The sequence below is a fragment of the Narcine bancroftii genome, chromosome 1 (assembly GCF_036971445.1).
Source record: "Narcine bancroftii isolate sNarBan1 chromosome 1, sNarBan1.hap1, whole genome shotgun sequence".
Lineage (NCBI taxonomy): Eukaryota > Metazoa > Chordata > Chondrichthyes > Torpediniformes > Narcinidae > Narcine > Narcine bancroftii.
This window is the reverse complement of record NC_091469.1, coordinates 114,560,006-114,581,998: the sequence shown is the minus strand read 5'-3', so window position 1 is coordinate 114,581,998 and position 21,993 is coordinate 114,560,006. Positions and strand designations below refer to the sequence as shown.

The 21,993-nt window shown below is 43.7% G+C and overlaps 1 protein-coding gene and 1 long non-coding RNA gene across 2 annotated transcripts in view; both read right to left on the bottom strand.

Moving 5' to 3' along the window:
* Positions 1-21,993, bottom strand: part of atg10 (ATG10 autophagy related 10 homolog (S. cerevisiae)) — a 218,221-nt gene that overhangs the window by 106,951 nt on the left and 89,277 nt on the right. The window contains exon 5 of the mRNA XM_069936411.1: positions 8,788-8,880. Coding sequence (XP_069792512.1) covers positions 8,788-8,880 — 93 coding nt within the window. The remainder of the gene's footprint in view (positions 1-8,787; positions 8,881-21,993) is intronic.
* LOC138762901 (uncharacterized) lies at positions 6,350-7,663 on the bottom strand. The gene is made up of 2 exons (XR_011357233.1): positions 7,461-7,663; positions 6,350-6,722 (listed from the first exon to the last, which is right to left on the bottom strand). It is a non-coding gene; the product is annotated as an uncharacterized lncRNA (long non-coding RNA).

Here is a 21,993-nt window from a genome sequence, read left to right as displayed (position 1 = left end):
GTAGGGAAGTTTTAGTGGATCTCTCTGGTTCTGATTAGGGCAGTTTTAGTGGATCTCTCTGCTTCTGACTAGGCAGTTTTAGTAGATCTCTCTGGTTCTGAGTAGGGAAAGTTTTAGTGAATCTCTCTGGTTCTGAGTAGGGCAGTTTTAGTGGATCTCTCTGGTTCTGAGTAGGGGAAGTTTTAGTGGATCTCTCTGGTTCTGAGTAGGGCAGTTTTAGTGGATCTCTCTGGTTCTGAGTAGGGAACTTTTAGTGGATCTCTCTGGTTCTTAGTAGGGCAGTATTAGTGGATCTCTCTGGTTCTGAGTAGGGCAGTTTTAGTGGATCTCTCTGGTTCTGAGTAGGGACGTTTTAGTGGATCTCTCTGGTTCTGAGTAGGGGAAGTTTTAGTGGATCTCTCTGGTTCTGAGTAGGGAAGTTTTAGTGGATCTCGCTGGTTCTGAGTAGGGAAGTTTTAGTGGATCTCTCTGGTTCTGAGTAGGGCAGTTTTAGTGGATCTTTCTGGTTCTGAGTAGGGCAGTTTTAGTGGATCTCTCTGGTTCTGAGTAGGGCAGTTTTAGTAGATTTCTCTGCTTCTGACTAGGCAGTTTTAGTAGATCTCTCTGGTTCTGAGTAGGGAAAGTTTTAGTGGATCTCTCTGGTTCTGAATAGGGGTTTTAGTGGATCTCTCTGGTTCTGAGTCGGGCAGTTTTAGTGGATCTCTCTGGTTCTGAGTAGGGCAGTTTTAGTAGATCTCTCTGGATCTGAGTAGGGCAGTTTTAGTGGATCTCTCTGGTTCTGAGTAGGGCAGTTTTAGTGGATCTCTCTGGTTCTGAGTAGGGCAGTTTTAGTAGATTTCTCTGCTTCTGACTAGGCAGTTTTAGTAGATCTCTCTGGTTCTGAGTAGGGCAGTTTTAGTGGATCTCTCTGGTTCTGAGTAGGGAAGTTTTAGTGGATCTCTCTGGTTCTGAGTAGGGCAGTTTTAGTGGATCTCTCTGGTTCTGAGTAGGGCAGTTTTAGTGGATCTCTCTGGTTCTGAGTAGGGCAGTTTTAGTAGATTTCTCTGCTTCTGACTAGGCAGTTTTAGTAGATCTCTCTGGTTCTGAGTAGGGGAAGTTTTAGTGAATCTCTCTGGTTCAGAGTAGGGGAAGTTTTAGTGAATCTCTCTGGTTCTGAGTAGGGCAGTTTTAGTGAATCTCTCTGGTTCTGAGTAGGGGCAGTTTTAGTGGATCCACTATTCACCTTTGAATCATCATGACAATTTTTAAATTTTTGGATCAAATTTCAAGGAGAAACACTTCAACAAATTAACAGAGGAACAAACAATTTGCAGGTGAGGTTCAATAGGGAAAATAGCAAGGTTGCAGATAGATGAGAGATCACTTATTACATGTAAAAGAGGAGTCAAATGTAAACGAAGAACAAATATGTCACTCACTAGAACATTGTCTCATGAGTCTCAGAGCTACAGTGCCCTCCATAATGTTTGGAACAAAGCCACTTTCCCCCCCCTTTATTTGCCTCTGTGCTGCACAGTTTAACATTTGCAATTATTACGAACTCACGTTTGAAGAAAAAGAACATGTGCTGCTTTATCTAGGGGCATAGGTGGCAACAGTCAAGAAAGAAGCAGCATTCATTATTGATCAGCAGCTATATCATGAACACATGAGGTGGAGTGACACAGTGTGAAATGGACAATTCGGATGATCCTCCCTGTCAGGGGAATTATTGAACTACACCATGGGCAAAGAAAAGGTCACTTTGATTGACCTGTACCTGGGTAAAGGAAGCAGATTCGGATCATGATCATTGCAATGGTCATTTTCATTGACCCATACCTGGGTTGCTGAGGTCACTCATTTTGTTTGCCCCTAGGCAAGGAAAAAGAGAGTTGTGATAACCATTCGTCCAAAAGGATATCTCTCAGCAAGAAACTCGACAAGGATTCGTGAGTTTTCAGCAGTACAGTCACTCAGTCTCTGTCACCTCCTTTGTTATTACTTCTGGGCACAAGTTTAAAAGTCTGTGTTTCGACAGGATTTCTAAGACTAAACTTTAGAATGACTTTCCAGAATTGTGCCTAAGCTGTAATGGTTGGGATCCCACACATATGTATATTTATGCATAGTTGGGGTTAATTTAACTAATGTGCTATATTACTAGTAGTTACTAATAAATATATTATTTTAAAAGAAAAACAATTAGACTGCCTTGGTGATTTTCTATTGCTGCTGGTCTATGATGTAACAAAATCAAGCAATTCAAATGCGATTAAAGTGCTCATTCCAGATTTTATTAATGGGTACGGTTACGAGCCCAAAGGACCCCAAAACCCAGCAGCAATTGACATTCACCAAGACAAGTAGTTACTTAAACAAAAGTTGTTTTTCATTTACTTTTAACATGAAAACAGAATCAAACTTTAACTTATCTGTATACTTAACTAACCCAAATTAAACCCCTTCTAATTCTAAGTGCACATGTATGTAATGTGTGTGTAAATTTAAGAAAAGTTCTTTGGTTCACAGTTCAATCTCACTTCTCCTTCTTCCAAGTTCTCTGGTTGTAGGAAATTCTTATACTGTGCACAGAATTTAACATGTATAAAGTTCACCAAGCTTTGGTGCTTGAAGGTAAATGTTTACTACTCAAGAAGATTCTTGTAGGGTTTGCAGAGAGAGATTTGTTGTTCCAGGATTTCCACACAGGAGATTAGGATAAAAAGTGGAGGCATTAGGTATAAATAAGGAGGTAGTGAAATGGATTCAGCAATGGTTGGATGGGAGGTGTCAGAAAGTAGTGGTAGAAAATTGTTTGTCCAATTGGAGACCGGTGACTAGTGGAGTTCCTCAGGGATCGGTCCTGGGTCTACTATTGTTTGTTATATATATTAACGATCTGGAAGTAGGGGTGGAGAATTGGATAAGCAAGTTTGCGGATGATGTTGTGATCAGTGAGGAAGATTACTGTAGATTAAAAGGTGATTTAGGAAGGCTGGAGGTGTGGGCTGAGAAATGGCTGATGGAATTTAATACAGATAAGTGTGAGGTGTTACATTTTGGAAAAGCAAATCTAAATAGGTCATATGCATTAAATGGTAGGCTATTGAGATGTGCAGAGCAACAAAGGGATTTAGGAGTGATGGCAAATAGTACCCTCAAGGCTGATACTCAGGTAGATGGTGTGGTGAAGAAGGCATTTGGAATGTTGGCGTTCATAAGTCGGAGTATTGAATTCAAGAGTAGGGAGGTTATGATGAAATTGTACAAGGCATTGGTGAGGTCAAATCTGGAGTACTGTGTACAGTTTTGGTCACCAAATTATAGGAAAGATATAAACAAAATAGAGAGAGTGCAGAGAAGGTTCACGAGTATGTTGATAGGATTTCAAGCTTTGAGTTACAGGGAAAGGTTGTGCAGACTGGGACTTTTTTCTCTGGAGTGTAGAAGATTGAGAGGGGACTTGATAGAGGTGTTTAAGATTTTAAAAGGGACAGAGAGTAAATGTGGATAGGCTTTTTCAATTAAGAGTGGGGGCGATTCAAACTAGAGGGCATGGTTTAAGATTGAAGGGGGAAAATTATAAGGGGAACATGAGGGGAAATTTTACACAAAGGGTGGTAGGGATGTGGAATGAGCTTCCGGCAGACGTGGTCAAGGTGGAATCATTGGTTTCATTTAAGGATAGACTGGATAGTTAAATGGAGAGGAGAGGACTGGAGGGGTATGGACCGGGTGCTGGTCAGTGGGACTAGGAGGGTGGGAATTTGTTACGGCATGGACTAGTAGGGCCAAACTGGCCTGTTCTGTGCTGTAAGTGGTTATATGGTTATAAGGTTCCACCATTAGTCACCTCAATGTCTCAATTATGAAACTTGCCCCATCAGGATTCTCCAGATGATAACCTCTTTCTTTCAGGCCATCACAGAGTTCCTTCCTGTTCCCCTTATTCCAAGAGAAATATCAGACAGATAGCACTTCTAGCCATCCGCCTCTCTGGAGCTTTCTGTTTCAAACCAGATTCCTGGCTTGCACTATCCAGCTACTTTCAGTGTCACACACACTAGCTGAGAGAACTGGTTGTACTAGTCTTCTCTCTCTCTCTCCAACTGAGACTGTCAGAAAGCCCATGTGACTCTCTCACTTTCAAAAACCCCCACCTTCTTCAGCAAACCACAGGAGTTCTCCCCCCTGGTCAAGCTGTTGTTTTAGGTAAACCAAACCCAGGAGTGACCCTTCTGAGAGCACTTTGCAAAAAGGTCAGAAGCCTTGTAGTTATCCAACCATCCAGCCAGTCTCCAATTCCAAACAATGGTCTATTCATTTCATGACGTCATTTCAATTAGCACCCACTTGTGAACTGTGCATAAAAGTCTCCAAAAATCCTGCAATGTTACTGAATATGAATTCTTCAGTCTTTCAAATAAGATCTGTTTTAAAATGTGTGAATGTATGTAACCTACTCTAATTTTACCAAATTCCTCCCAATATTTATACTCCATTACAGTAAGTGCATACATTTTGGTTTGACCATGTAGAAATAAAAGCACATTTTATACATAGTTCCCTCATTTCAGGGCACCATATTTGGGCATAGCAATGTTGTTGCATCTCCCTTGCATCCAATGACTGCTTAAATTCTATGATTCATAGACATCACCAGATGTTGAATATCTTGCTTGGTAATGCTCTGCCAGGACTCTACTGCAGTCATCTTCAGCTCCTGCTTGTTCTGGGGGCTTGTTTCCTGATGTTTTCTCTTCACCATATAGAAGCTATGCTCATTTGGACTTCAATTGGGTGACTGACTTGGACGTTCAAGAATTTTGCAGTTTTTTTTAGTTTTGAAAAACTCCTTTTTTTGCTTTCGCAGTACATTTGGGATTATTGGACAGTGCTTCATCCTACAGCAAGACAATGAGTTAGGAGGCATTTGCTCAAACCTGAACAGATGTTTCTATGCACCTCAGAATTAATTCTGCTACTGGCATTGGCAGTTACATCATCAATGAAGGTAAGTATGCCAGTACCCGTGGCAGCCATACATGTCCAGACAATAACACCCCCATTACCATGTTTCACAGATGCTTTAGATCTTGGGATATTAACGCCTCCACTCTTTGCTCTTGCCTCCACTCTAATACAGGTTAATCTTGGCTTCATCCGCTCATGAGATATTTTTCCAGAATTTTGCAGGCTCTTTTAAATACTTCTTGGCAAACTGTAATTGAGCCATCCTGTTTCTGTGACTAACTAGTGGTTTGCATCTTGCACCGTTGCCTCTGTATTTCTATTCATAAAGTCTTCTGTGGACAATAGTTATTGACACATCCATACCTGCACCCTGAAGAGTTTCTGATCTGTCGGACAGGTACTTGGGGTTTTTTTCTTCAATATAATGAGTATTCTTCTATCAGCAGTGGAGGTCTTCGTTGTCTACCAGTGATTTGCGATTACTGAGCTCACCAGTATGCTAAATGATGTCCCACTGAGTTGATTTTGGCAATCCTAAGGTTTGTGTAATATCTCTTAGTGTATTACAGGCATTCCCCAGGTTACAAATGGATTCCGTTACCTGGGTTGGTCCATAAGTCGAATTTGTACGCAAGGCAGAACAGGTACTTATGATTCTTATTTAGCGCTCGTGAGGTAACATTACGCGGATTTTGCACAAATTGGGGTATGATGCCAATTGGAGCACAACTGTGTGCACGAGCAAATTGGAGAACAGTCTTTCGTAAGTATGAATTGTTTGTAACCCAGACATTCGTAACCCGGAGACTGTCTGCATTCTTAATTTTCAGTCCCATAATGGCTTCATTGGCACAACTCTGGTTCTCATGTTGAAAAATGACATCGACCGAATACAAAGGTGATCACAAGCTTAGGGGCAAACCTAACTCTCTTCTACCTGCACTAATGAAGCAATTAAACATACCAGTATAATCACCAACACCTGTGAAGCCAAATGTCCAAAACATAATGGTGCCCTGAAATGGGGGAACTATGTATAAAAAGTGCTTTAATTTCTATATGGTCAAACCAAAATTTATAGAAATAACCTTTAATAAAATCTGGAATGTGTACCTTAATCACATGTGAACTGCTTGATAACAAACTGAAAACAGTAAAACACGGGGAAATAAAGGAAAAATTGTCCTTGTCCCAAACATTATGGAGGGCACCATATATGGCATGAAAACAAGACCTCTAGCTCAATCTGTCCATGCCAACCAATTTGCCCATTATTGATAATGAGATAATGTGCGTATGCTCCAATATTCTTACTTGCTGCAGCTGAACAGGTAATTCATGAAAAAAATAACTATGATGGAATGTGTTCAATAAAATGAAAAGAGATAACAAATACAGATGATTGATCATAAATATTCACAGTTACCATAGGGCAAGAAAACATGGTGTTACAATTGAGCAGAGAGTCCTCTGTGGTCTAGGAATAGTTCATGATTAGTGTAATAAGGCGAGGTTCAAGATCCTGTTAAGTGTTGAAAAAAACTGTTCTCAAACCGAGAGGTGCTGGTCTTCAGGCTTCTGTACCTTCTGCCTGAAGGTAGCAGTGAGAAGAGGTGTGACCAAGGTGATGAGGGCCCTTTATGATGTTGATTGGCTTCACATGTTGGCCTTCCATGGATGGACCTGGTTGGGTTTTCTACCTTTGATAAGTCTTTTTTTTCTGAGCACTCAAATTGCCAAACCAGTCCATGATGCAAACTATAGACCTGTTGGAGTTTGATGGAGTATTCAATGAAATGCCAAATCTCCTGAGACCTCTTAGAAATTATAGGTGTTAGTGTGTCTTCTTTATGGTTGTCCTCTGAAATATTGACTCTAAGGAACTTAAAGATAGTCACCCTCTCCATCTCCATTCCATCAATGCAAGATTCCTCTGTATATTGGGAAAGGTTGTGTCTGTCATGTGACAGCACTGACCCCTACCTCGTCAGAGGACACACCAGCTGCTAATCAAGGTTTGGTTCCACCCCACCCATTAGTGCACATCTTGCTGTTGGGTTCCATGTAAATTACCTGGACTGCACTCTCCAGCCTGCCTGTACTTGGTCTTGGGCCAGTGGCTGTTGCAATTGGTTTAACCATCCTGGCACTGAGCCATAAGCTCCCTATAAATATCTGGACTTGTCCCTCCAGCACTATAAAGGTGCCATGTGCTCTTTGTTTTCTCTTTCTTTTACCAGCTTTGGACCACTCTGCTTCACTCCAGGCATAGAAATATGGAAGAGTACTGGAGAAACTGTTGGTAAGATGTGCACTGTTCAAAAGGCTTGGGAGCATTTATTTAGTGTCCCTTGTAGCATAGGGCCGTGCCTGTACTGAGTTATTTTGTTCCCATGCTATTTCCCCACGTTCTTTAATTGTCTGCTATTTTTTTTCCCACGGCTGCTGTAAACTGTGAGTGAGTGTGTGTGTGTGGTGCATCAGTTACCATTTTACACACTTGCCTTCCGTAAATAAAATTCTTCATATAAAAAATGTATTCCGAGTCCTTGCCTTCGAGACCTACCAAACCTGTTTCCTCACTCACAACACTCCGTCACTCAGCCTCCTTTTTCCAAAACCAATAATAATACCTTGGTCTTGGTGACAGTGAGAACAACATTGTCCAACCAGATTCTTGATCACAATCCTGCATTCTGACTCATCATTTCCAATTATTCAGTAAACAATGGTAGTGTTGTGTTATAGATGGTGTTGGAGCCAAACTTTGCTACACAGTCATGAATATATTCTGAACAGAGCAGGGGACTAAGTCAGTAAGATCCCCATTATCTGGGATTCAATCAACAAACAACTGACTGAATGGGCAATGCTCTTCAATGTGCACGCATTCTTTTTGCTGTCACAACTTGCATGGAAGTGAGTTGGGTTGCCAACGCAGGGGATGTGCACTGTGGACCTGACTGAGACACTTGCATGGAATTGTATGCAGGGAGGGGCTACAGGTTAAGCTAAGACACCGGGCCCTTAGTCTTCCAAACCCTACTGTCCTCCTGGCTCCAATCCTTGGAGAACATACTCGACGAACTCCAAATCTGATTACAACATCAGAGAGACATCATGGAGTGCTGTGTGATTTGCTTCACGGAAATATGATTAAACGAGGGCATTTTGGACATGGCACTACAGCCTGTGGGCTACACCCTGCACCATGATGACTGGCCATTGGTGTCAGGAAAACCCAGGGGAGGTGGCGTTTGTGTCATCATCAATTCATTGTGGTGCACAAACATAACGGTCATGTCCTAGTCCTGCTCCCCCGACCTGAAACATCAAGTGCCACCCATTCTACCTGCTGAGGAAGTTCACTGCCATCATTGTGGTCACAGAGTACTTTCTGCCCAAGCTAACATCAGGCTGGCACTGTCAGGACTGAACACTCTAATTAACAGCAACGAGACAGCACATCCTGATGCCTCATGATCATTGTAGGGAGCTTCAATCAGGCTAACCTGAAGAAGGCTCTAACAAATTACCACCAACACACATGAGACCAGAGGAGCCAACACACTCAACCACTGCTACACCACCATGAAGAATGCCTACCGGGCCATACCACAACCGCACTTTGGCAAGTCTGATCTCCTGGCTGTATTTCTACGCCTGGTGTACATGCAGAGACTGAGAACTACAGCACCAGGACTGAAGACAGCAAAAGTATGATTGAGGAAAGCAGAGAAGTGTCTTCAAGACTGCTTTCAATTGGTGGACTGGACCATATACAAGAACTCATCCTTAGGCATGAATGAATATGCAACACGTGTCACTGACCTCATCAAGACCTGCATGACGAGTATGTGCCCATGCGCCCATTGGGTGTTCCCCAATCAGAAGATCTGGATGAATCAGAGAATCTATAACCTGCTGAGGGTGAAAACAAGGGCTTTTTAGTCCGGGGATCAAGACCTTTACAAGAAGTCCAGGTAAGACCTGCAGAAGGCTATCTCTGAAACAAAATGTAAATTCCGAAGGAAGCTGGAGATGGAGACAGATACATGCCAACTATGGCAGGGAGTGCAGGCCATGACAGCCTATAAAGGGAGGGCAAACACCATATATGGGTATGATGCTTCACTACCTTATGAGCTGAACAGCTTCTAGGTCTATTTTGAGAAGAAGAACCCAATAGTGCCTATGAGAATCCCTGCAAAGGCTGAGGATCCTGTGATATCTGTCTGAGCCCAATGTCAGGACATTATTTAAGAGAGTGAACCATCCAAAGGCATCAGGCCCTGATGGTGTAACTTGCAGGGTACTGAATATCCGTGCCAACCAACTAGCTGGAGTGTTCTCCGACATTCTCAACTCTTCGTTGCTTCAAAAGGGCATCAATCATCCTGGTGCCCAAGAAGAGTAGAGTGAGTTGCCTCAACGCCTATCGCCCAGTAGCACAAACATCTACTGCGATGAAATGCATTGAGAGGTTAATCATGGCCAGAACTAATACGTACCGATGCATAGGTCTAGATCCACTGCAATTTGCCGATCATCACAATTGCTTCACAGCAGATGCAATATGACTAGCTCTCCACTCAGCTCTGGAACACCTCGAAAACAACAACTCATACATATTGGCTGCTCTCCACAGACTACAGCTCAGCCTTCAACACCATTATTCCCTCAGTGCTGGTCAACAAGCTCCAAACCCTGGGCCTCTGCACCCCACCCTTCTGCAACTAGATCCATGACTTCATCGGAAGATGACAGTCTGTGCGAATTGGAAACAATGTCTTCTCTTCCTTGACTAGCAACACAGGCAACCTTAAGGATGCCTGCTTAACCCACTGCTCTTCTCACTGTACACCCATGACTGTAGCCAGGCACAATTCCAATGATATCATTAAGTGGTGACACGCCAACAACATTGCACTCCACATTAGCAAAACCAAGGTGATGATTGTGGACTTCAGGAGGAAGTCAGGAGAACACAATCCAGTCCTCAATGAGGCTTCAGTAGTGGACAGGGTCAAGAACTTCAAATTCCTGCATGTCAACTTTTTCGAGGATCTGTCCTGGAGCCTCCACATTGATGCAACCTCAAAGAAGGCTTGCCAGTGGCTATACTTTGTGAGGTGTTTGAGGAGATTCAGTATGTCACCAAAGACTCATTCTGGCTGGCTGCATCACCATCTGGGTCAGAGGTGCCAATGCTCAGGACAAGAAGAAAAGAAACTCCAGAGAGTTGTTAACTCAACCTGTGACATCACAGGCACCAGACTTCACTCCATCGAGGACATCTACAAGAAGCAATGTCTTAAGAAAACAGCCTCTATTCTCAAGGACCCCCACCACTAAAGCCTTGCCCTCTTCACTCTGTTACCATCAGGAAAAGGTACAGGAGCCTAAAGATGAGCACGCGATGGCACAAGGACAGCTTCTTCCCCGCTGCCATCAGATTCCTGAAAAATCAATGAGCCAAAGACACTGCCTTACTTTGATTTATTTTTTTAAGTTTGTTTATAAGAATGATTGCACTGTGATGCTACCGCAAAACAATGAATTTGGTGTCTTGTTCATGACAATAAATTTTGATTCCTTTCCTCCAGCTCTCTACCCCCTTCCGTCTCCATTTACAGAGCCCTCCCTCACCATCCTGTGTTTGCTGTTGTGCCCTTCCTGCCTTATCCACCTATTACTCTTGCCTGTGGGACCGGGCTCTTCCCTCTGCCAACGATTTTATTCAAGCATCTGCCTACATTTTGCTCATACCTTGATGAAAAGTGCAGGCCCGAACTGTTGCTTATGTATTTTTATCTTTGCTGTATAACATACGGTGTTTGACCTGCTGAGTTTCTCCAACAATTTATACTTCAACATTGATTCCCTCATCACCAATACAGTGATTTCTTTCATCTATATATGATGCTCGACAATTAATCTCATAAACTACTCCAACTGCATCACCCAAACCCAATCTTTCTTCTTTCTCTCTCTTTGGCTTGGCTTCGCGGACGAAGATTTATGGAGGGGGTAAATGTCCACGTCAGCTGCAGGCTCGTTTGTGGCTGACAAGTCCGATGCGGGACAGGCAGACACGGTTGCAGCGGTTGCAGGGGAAAATTGGTTGGTTGGGGTTGGGTGTTGGGTTTTTCCTCCTTTGCCTTTTGTCAGTGAGGTGGGCTCTGCGGTCTTCTTCAAAGGAGGTTGCTGCCCGCCAAACTGTGAGGCGCCAAGATGCACGGTTTGAGGCGATATCAGCCCACTGGCGGTGGTCAATGTGGCAGGCACCAAGAGATTTCTTTAGGCAGTCCTTGTACCTCTTCTTTGGTGCACCTCTGTCACGGTGGCCAGTGGAGAGCTTGCCATATAACACGATCTTGGGAAGGCGATGGTCCTCCATTCTGGAGACGTGACCCACCCAGCGCAGCTGGATCTTCAGCAGCGTGGACTCGATGCTGTCGACCTCTGCCATCTCGAGTACTTCGACGTTAGGGATGAAAGCGCTCCAATGAATGTTGAGGCTGGAGCGGAGACAACACTGGTGGAAGCGTTCTAGGAGCCATAGGTGATGCCGGTAGAGGACCCATGATTCGGAGCCGAACAGGAGTGTGGGTATGACAACGGCTCTGTATACGCTTATCTTTGTGAGGTTTTTCAGTTGGTTGTTTTTCCAGACTCTTTTGTGTAGTCTTCCAAAGGCACTATTTGCCTTGGCGAGTCTGTTGAATACCTCTACTAGAAACCCCAGTCAGGATTGTAGGAGCCCTCCATTTCACAAATCATCCTGGGAATATGGCACTATTCTTTTACAAACGCTGGGTCTTGTCCCTGAAACAGTGCTGGAACTCGTCAGCAGACCCAATAGTTATTGTCTCCTTTTGTTTCACAATGGAATTATATCCTCACATGTGTGTAGAGTATGTCTGTAATAGTTTATACCCCACATGTGACAACTGGCAACTGTTCAGTTTTCCATCTGAACAAGTTGGAAGTCAGCTAAGGCAGACCTTAAATCTTTAAAACCAATATCTGACAGATGTTTCTTGGTGATCTGAGCTTACATCGTGAAAGTGTATGTATGATTAATCCAAGCAATTTCTTTGTCTTTCCTACAGCAATGCAGTGTTTTGAAATGTAAAAATGTCTGTGGCCCTCACCACAGACACTGATACACAAACAGCCTACAGTACCAAACAGAAAAAAATTACAGCCCAGTCCTGGGCAATGCTTTTATTTTATGGAAATAATGATTCAAACATGTCTCAAGATTAGCAGCAATGCATTTGCCTTTCATAGACATCGCAATGCTATAGTCAGATCAGATCCCGGTCACGGAAGGCGATTTTTATAGATCGTTCCACTTCATGAAACTAAAATCTTCAACAAGAACTCTGGTCATCAAAGATCATTTGTGTGACAGAGACATAAAAGGCTGTAGATGCTGGAATCTTGAGCACAAGCAAACTGCTAGAGGACCTCTGAGTTGAGCAGGATCTGTGAGGGGGGGGGGGAAGGAATTATCGAGATTTTACTTGACACCATGCATCATTTAATATTACCGGGAAACAGTAAAAGCTGCCTCATTAATTAAATGCATGTATTAAGTACAGTGTTTTTTGCACAACCAGTAAGTGATCATTCTACCTCACCCGCAAGAAAAAGAATCTCAGGGTTGTATGTGATGTCATGCATGGACACTGACAATCTCAAGCTGAAATCAGATCAGTCATGATTTATTGAATGGTGGGGCAGGTTTGATAGGCCAAATGGCCTGCTCTTGCTCCTATTTTTCACATTTGTGTTTAATTCCGTCCAGTTCATGTAACCTTGATAGAAAATGGCAGGCAAAATTGAGCAACGTTGCCATCACCTTCCACAAATTTAGTCTAATTGTAGCGAAAGAACTTGCCTACAACTAATAAATAGGTATCTGTCAACTTTGGGGATACTGTCCATTCTGGAGTTACATGTGGTCAATGGATGTCTGGCATTGAGATCCTTGAACAAATCATCTGCTCTGAGACGATAAACAAGATGTCAAAAGTACATCAGCAAAAAACATTTTGCAACCCCTAATCCAAGAGCCATTATCAATGCTGGTATGAGCCAAAGCTCAAAACTTCGTTAAGGTTAAGCAGATTCTGGAAAATAAAATCAAAATTCCTCTTGAAAAATGAGGGAACGCTGCCCACAACCATTTGGTCTGGAGGAGTTGGGTTACCCCAGTAAAAATCTGAGAAAATCATGCTACCACATCCATCAGGTGAATGGATGTGCCGCCCCCTCAGGAAGGAGGGCCTGTTGTGCATCAGGCTCTTTGCCCACAGCATTGCCAAGCCAGACGGGCTGATTTTGCCCTGTAAAAACGTTGCATATCCTGAATGCTAGTGTTGCAAAACTGTAGCACAATAATCCCAATTCTCCATAATAATGATTCACCCCAAGTAGAAGCAAACATAAACAAGAATGCATCAACATCCAGTTCTCCCTGTCTGACCTTCCTTTAAACTGAAGCCATTAAAAGGTAAAGAGCAAAAACTGATGATTTGTTTCCACCAGTTTTGAATCAGGATCCAAATTCATTGATGCTGCAACATGTTTTTTTTTTGCCTTCCTTCTTCTGTTAACTATTTAGTCGTCTTCAGGAGGGACACTACTTCTTCATGTACTGATGTCACTATCCGTTTTCACACTGCAGGTGAGCAGTGACCCTACTTTGTCCCTGTGAAATTCCATCACTCGCCTGCCTGCCCACTCGCTTGATAGCTCCCTCCACCCTGACGTGCTTCAACATGTTGTGAAGGTGGCACGATGCAGGATGAATGGCCATCCTCATTTACCATAATCCCTCACGCAGCTGTATTTCTCAGAGTGGTTCCAGCTGCGTGAGGGATTATGGTTAATGAGGATGGCCATTCATCCTGCATTGTGCTGCCATCGCGACTTGCTGAAGCAGCCCGCTGATTCAGGAGGTAGATAAATTTTAATCGGCTACATGATGCAGCATGCAAGTGCTGACATCACAAGGCTTCCCCTGCTTGGCTATTTGCCTTTTTACATCATAGGGAGAGGGTGGTCCGTGCAAATTTCCCGGGGCTGAGGCCCTACTGCGACCCGTTTAAAATTCCCGGGCCAACTTTTTCATACTGCAAGTTCAAGGGAGGACTCCCTGGAAAATTTCCCGAGAATCTTCATTTCACACTGCGGTGTGAAAAGGCCAACTATGTGCACATTGTGGTGGTCCAGATGACAAAGGTTAGGGTCAATCATCCATTATTGACTTTTCTATTATGGAAGTGAATTTTAGCTTCCTAAATAAGAATATGAGGCTTCCAAGTCAAAGGTAAGTAACACACGAAAATCTGTAGATATAGTGGTTGAAGTACAGGTAGTCCCCAATTTACGATGGTCCAGCTTACGAATTCTGAAAGTTATGATGGTTCGAATCGTACTTTTGATTTTGAATTCTGATGTGTCCCCGCGCTTGCAATTTGCGGCATGCTACTCTCACGCAATATTGGCCGTTCGGAGCATCTTATGAAAGTAGCGTCCAGCGATGCAGATTCAACCACGCTCACAGTCACTGTATTCAACATTTAATTATAAAAAATGATAAGTGTGGTATTCTTTCTCCAGTTACAATTTTATCAACTTACAATGGGTGTGCCGGAATGGAACCGCATCGTAAGTTGGGGGATACCTGTAAAAACACAATGCTGGAGAAACTCAGCAGGTCAAACAGTGCCCTTTATGTCTTTCTTCTTTGGCTTGGCTTCGCGGACGAAGATTTATGGAGGGAGTAAAAAATCCACGTCAGCTGCAGGCTCGTTTGTGGCTGACAAGTCCGATGCGGGACAGGCAGACACGATTGCAGCGGTTGCAGGGGAAAATTGGTTGGTTGGGGTTGGGTGTTGGGTTTTTCCTCCTTTGCCTTTTGTCAGTGAGGTAGGCTCTGCGGTCTTCTTCAAAGGAGGTTGCTGCCCGCCAAACTGTGAGGCGCCAAGATGCACGGTTTGAGGCGATATCAGCCCACTGGCGGTGGTCAATGTGGCAGGCACCAAGAGATTTCTTTAGGCAGTCCTTGTACCTTTTCTTTGGTGCACCTCTGTCACGGTGGCCAGTGGAGAGCTCGCCATATAACACGATCTTGGGAAGGCGATGGTCCTCCATTCTGGAGACGTGACCCATCCAGCGCAGCTGGATCTTCAGCAGCGTGGACTCGATGCTGTCGACCTCTGCCATCTCGAGTACTTCGACGTTAGGGATGTAAGCGCTCCAATGGATTATCCAACTGCACGAAATCCAACAAGGTCGGGTCAGATACAGCAATGAGCTCTCTGAACCCTTCTCCATTAACAATGGCGTGAAGCAAGGCTGTGTTCTCGCACCAACCCTCTTTTCAATCTTCTTCAGCATGATGCTGAACCAAGCCATGAAAGACCCCAACAATGAAGACGCTGTTTACATCCGGTACCGCACGGATGGCAGTCTCTTCAATCTGAGGCGCCTGCAAGCTCACACCAAGACACAAGAGAAACTTGTCCGTGAACTACTCTTTGCAGACGATGCCGCTTTAGTTGCCCATTCAGAGCCAGCTCTTCAGCGCTTGACGTCCTGCTTTGCGGAAACTGCCAAAATGTTTGGCCTGGAAGTCAGCCTGAAGAAAACTGAGGTCCTCCATCAGCCAGCTCCCCACCATGATTACCAGCCCCCCCACATCTCCATCGGGCACACAAAACTCAAAACGGTCAACCAGTTTACCTATCTCGGCTGCACCATTTCATCAGATGCAAGGATCGACAATGAGATAGACAACAGACTCGCCAAGGCAAATAGCGCCTTTGGAAGACTACACAAAAGAGTCTGGAAAAACAACCAACTGAAAAACCTCACAAAGATAAGCGTATACAGAGCCGTTGTCATACCCACACTCCTGTTCGGCTCCGAATCATGGGTCCTCTACCGGCACCACCTACGGCTCCTAGAACGCTTCCACCAGCGTTGTCTCCGCCCTTTATGTAGCAAAGGTAAAAATACATAACTGCCATTTTAGGCTTGAGCCATTCATCAAGGTACTTTTACTTTTTACTTCCAAGTCAAAGGGGTAGCCACAGGTACCTGCATGGACCACAGCAATGGCTGTCTTTTTGTTGGCTACATGGAACAATCCATGCTACAATCCTACACAGGCAAGGCCCCTAAACTCTTCCTCCGCTACATCGACAAGTATATTGGCTCTGCCTCATGGACCCACGATGAGCTCATCGATTTTATTCACTTTGGTGCCAACTTCCACCCTGACCTCAAATTTACTTGGTCCACCTCCAGCAACATTCTCCCCTTTCTCTATCTCAGGAGACCAACTCTCCGGCATTTTATACAAATTCACCAACTCCCAAAGATACCTCAATAACACCTCTTCACACCTAGTTCTCTGTAAGGATTCCATTCCTTTCTCACAATTCCTCCTTCACTGTTGCCTCAGGACGAGGTCTTCCATGCAAGATCATTTGAAGCATTCTCTTTCTTCACTAAGTGAGGCTTCCCCTCTTCTACTATAAACTTGGCCCTCACCCGCATACCCTCCATTACCTATGTATTTGCTCTGGACCCCTCCGTCCCTACATGCAAAAAGGAGAGGATTCCCCTTGTCCTCACCTACCACCCCACCAGCCTCCACATTCAACATATCCTCAGTCATGTCCGCCACCTGCTACGTGTTCTCACAATCAGATATATCCTCCCCTCTCCTCCTTCCGTAGGGACTGCTCCCTCTGTTACTCCCTTGCCCACTCCTCCCTTCCCAACAAAGAGCAGAAGACCTCCCCTTATAATCTCTGACTGTGGGCGACATCCCCAATTTTAAACAATTGATCAAAAATGACTGTTATACTTGTTAGCTTGGATCTCAAGAATTGTCATTCCCAGGAGCAACTTGCCAGCCAAAGCACGCTCAGGCAATATTTCATTTCTTATGTTCATCACACATCTAAAATTTCAGAAATAACCTAAAGTTGACACATTCTATTGCTTCCAATTCATATTTTGCTCTCTTAATTTCAACTCTTGATGGTTAACTCACGCACATTGCATGCACATCACACCACACACAGTTACGAATCCTGCAGTTAAAGAGTACACAAATGGGAGATGGGAGGGAAAAGGAAGAAGAATCACAGATGAAGAGAAAAAGTTCAGTGAAGGGAGAATCAAAAGATGGCAAAGGAAAAAAAAAATGATAAATTTATGGGCAAGAATGTTTTCTCCAAAGGAATTCTTCACTGACCCCAGGATAGCTCAGCAAATCAAAGAAGGAGAAAAGATGGAAGAAAAAAGGCATATGAAAGCAGATTTATTTTGGTCAACATAAAATAAGCAGCATGATACCCAACAGAAGAAAGTGAAAGTACTAATTTTGTTCAGAAAGGGGGAGGAAAGACCAGTAAAACAGTTAATATGCAGACATCAATCTCCCACATACATGCAATGAGATAAATGATTAAGTTAATGGTTTTGGGAATATTAGTTGCAGGCATCCAAATCTTTTACTTTCACCGGAGCAGTCAAACAATGTCTTGGTTTCAATTATTCAAAATATTTTCGTCCACAAGCCAAATAAACTTTGCAGCTCAGTGACCTTTTATCATTGACTGTTTTATTCATTGAGACTAATTCTACTTTCTCACTTGTAAACCATCGTCTGGTACATTATGACAGAAAGGGTTCATTCCAGGTGTCACTTAACAGCAAGGCTGGTTTCCTCCTTGACCAACCTATACGGCAGCAAATGAATAAGATGTCCTCAGCTCCCTTCAATTAAATCCACATAAGCCTCGATTTTTAAAATTATATTCCTGAAAGATTTCATCTCAAAGGTGGTACCACTCACAACGCAACACCCTCACAGGATATTCCTCCCTCTCGCACTCTTTCCTGAGGCATCACGGAAAACTTTTGAGCTTGCGTGAAGAGAAAACAACATTTACATTAACTAATACAGTGGGTCTGATAATACAGTGACAGAGTTAAGAAATGCACAATGCACAGGTCCCCTTAATGTGGACCAGAGGAGCCTGAGGCTTACAAAACATCTAAAGCATCCGCTGAACATATTGTGGCAAACTGCTGCAAGGTGGCATATGCAACATTACAGCCAATAACCTTGTGCTACCCTTGGGTTATTCCCATAATGCAACCAGAAGTTATTAACAATGCCAATAACCAAGGCAGTTCCTGCACGAAAACCAACAAGGTCGGGTCAGATACAGCAAGGAGCTCTCTGAACCCTTCTCCATTAACAATGGCGTGAAGCAAGGCTGCGTTCTCGCACCAACCCTCTTTTCAATCTTCTTCAGCATGATGCTGAACCAAGCCATGAAAGACCTCAACAATGAAGATGCTGTTTACATCCGGTACCGCACGGATGGCAGTCTCTTCAATCTGAGGCAAGCTCACACCAAGACACAAGAGAAACTTGTCCATAAACTACTCTTTGCAGACGATGCCACTTTAGTTGCCCATTCAGAGCCAGCTCTTCAGCGCTTGACGTCCTGTTTTGCGGAAACTGCCAAAATATTTGGCCTGGAAGTCAGCCTGAAGAAAACTGAGGTCCTCCATCAGCCAGCTCCCCACCATGACTACCAGCCCCCCCACATCTCCATCGGGCACACAAAACTCAAAACGGTCAACCAGTTTACCTATCTCGGCTGCACCATTTCATCAGATGCAAGGATCGACAACGAGATAGACAACAGACTCGCCAAGGCAAATAGCGCCTTTGGAAGACTACACAAAAGAGTCTGGAAAAACAACCAACTGAAAAACCTCACAAAGATAAGCGTATACAGAGCCGTTGTCATACCCACACTCCTGTTCGGCTCCGAATCATGGGTCCTCTACCGGCATCACCTATGGCTCCTAGAACGCTTCCACCAGCGTTGTCTCCGCTCCATCCTCAACATTCATTGGAGCGCTTTCATCCCTAACGTCGAAGTACTCGAGATGGCAGAGGTCGACAGCATCGAGTCCATGCTGCTGAAGATCCAGCTGCGCTGGGTGGGTCATGTCTCCAGAATGGAGGACCATCGCCTTCCCAAGATCGTGTTATATGGCGAGCTCTCCACTGGCCACCGTGACAGAGGTGCACCAAAGAAAAGGTACAAGGTCTGCCTAAAGAAATCTCTTGGTGCCTGCCACATTGACCACCACCAGTGGGCTGATATCGCCTCAAACCGTGCATCTTGGCGCCTCACAGTTTGGCGGGCAGCAACCTCCTTTGAAGAAGACCGCAGAGCCCACCTCACTGACAAAAGGCAAAGGAGGAAAAACCCAACACCCAACCCCAACCAACCAATTTTCCCCTGCAACCGCTGCAACCGTGTCTGCCTGTCCCGCATTGGACTTGTCAGCCACAAACGAGCCTGCAGCTGACGTGGACATTTACCCCCTCCATAAATCTTCGTCCGCGAAGCCAAGCCAAAGAAGAAAGACCTTTGGCTGCAGTTAAAATTTAACGTCCAAATAACACTGAAAGAAAACTGAAACTCAGTTTTCTTGATGGTGCATTGATCTGACTGCAACTTATCCTAGACTATTTCTTCTGCAAATGAAGAACTCATTAATGTCCAGATAAGAGCACCCAGTGAATATATTTGTTGGATATGAAGGTAGTGTAAAAGATAAACAACATTGCACTTTAGATTTCTTCTGCGAATGAAGAACTCATTGATGTCCAGATATGAGCACCCAGTGAATATTTTTGCCAGATATGAAGGTAGTGTAAAAGATAAACAACATTGCACTTTAGATGCTCCATGTTCTGACATCAACATTTGTAACCAAAAAAATGTTTATACAATCCATTAGAAAACAAAACATGCCCAGAACTCAGCGGATCAGGCTGCATCCGTAAAGGGAGGTGCCTCCAGTTGTGATGGATGATCACCGACCCAAACCATCGACTGATTTCTCTATCCGTGGATGCTGCCTGATCCGCTGAGTTGATCCAGCGTTTTCCAGCTTTACTGCGGATATCCAGCAGTTTTTTTTTTGGCTCTTCAAACAATTCCTGCTTGTCTGGTTATACCAGCCGGCCTCTGTGGGTTGCCCTTAGTACCAAATATTTTGCAACTGAATTTCTTGCAACAGCCCTAAGCCTGGCGATTGCACTGCGGCACTTCATCCCAGCTGGACTGAGAAAAAGCAAACTTTAAAGTGAACTCATCAGCACTTTAAAGAGCTGCTTGTGCAAGGAAATTCCACTCCCTAATGTAGTGGTTTCCTCCCAAGCCATTCAATGCCAAGAATACTGATGAACTGACCTCATGTTATTGGACGCACTAAGCATCTCAGCATGTAAATAGAATCCGCGCTAGGACCACATGTTCAACTTCTGTGGATTAGTAAACTTTTGTTTTAAGTTTGAGGGATGGATGATTCATTGGCCTAGATTTAGGGGAGTCAAGATTCCTCTATTAGATGCTAATTTGTCACCATGTCAATATGTCACACAAAATGTATGGGTCCTATCAGCCAGATTCCCAATCGAGTTCAAAGTCGTCTGCAATTTACTAGTGAACTGTATGTACATGGAAAAAGGGTGACACTGAAACGACTGTCACAAATACTCATTTCCCACTGGGATCAGATGCACTGTCAAGGAAGAGCAAAGCAGCTCACTTCTGAATCCACTGCATACAATTGGAGTGAATATTGACACTGACAAGGGTTCTCAAAAGTGGACTTTAGTAAATGCCACTTTGATTAACATAATAAAAACATTGCCTACATCAAGCTGTATTTTATGGAGGTGATGGCCGAGTCACTTCTACGTTGTCTATAAGTGAATACATCCAGAACCCCCCGATATGCACTTTGTGCTTGCAGATCCCTCCTGGAAATTTAATCTGTTATTTTTTTGTGGGCCTGAAGCCACAACACATTTCACTGATATCAACTGGTGCCTGGCATGATTGACATCTCAAAACTGAAGTGGTCATACTTGCAGAGCTTAAATACTGAATTTGGGCTTAACCAGAGGATTAATTGCAGTTCCTACAATATGATAGAACCCAAGGCTACCCAGGCAACTGACACAGAGTCAAGACATCAGTCTTCTTCAAAGTAGGACCTTCTTAAACCGCCACCTTAGCCCACAAAACCAGATCATTCACCTGACTCCATCACACAGGACTATTGCTTGAGATTAGGAGTAATTGCATGTCTGAGGCCCGTTGAATCATGAAAAGCATCTTTGGTCTCGTGTACAGTGGTCATTCATTTCAGGGCTTTTGCCCACAATGCGCAATTTCTGGCCAAGGGCCTTCTGTCTCTGCACAATAGACATTAAATAGAACAGAGGAGACAGAGGAAGATGTTATTTTGTAGCCTGTCCTTCTGGGCAGTAGGCAAGTGTAATTGTATTTTAAAAAGCCATCTGAAATTTCCACAGGGAATTAATAACCAGCTCAAAAAAAAAGTAGCTGTCACTTGATCACTTCAGAAATTCAAGATCAACACACAAGCAATTTGCTGCTTTCAGCTTCCCATGTAATCATGTGCCTGCGATTTGCTTGTTAAGTCTGTAAGATGTCCCACAGCATCAGTTAGTAGTACTTAAGAGTGGCAGATGATGAAATTGTTATTACCATGCTAGACTCTGTCCATTTTTACTCCTTTCCTTCTGCAATGCAGTTTGAACATTAAACATCAAGTAGAATGGTTCAAAATGGACAGATCTGTGAGGCCACCCAAACATATACATTTTAACATTTTAAACTGATTAACGCACCAAATGTAGGCACAAATGTTTCCATTCACAGCAGGACCCGCCATGGTGAAATGTGGTACATTTTAATCCAGACCATATGTTATGTAGCACATTATTTTGTTACGTCAGAACATTAATTTCCATGCTCGAGGACAAACTATTTTGCCAAATGCAAAATGAGAAAACAAATTACTGAAAAAGTTGCAGATTTTTCTATTATTGATTAAAGCAATGATGCTACTCTCACTTTAGCAGCAGAAACTATTGCC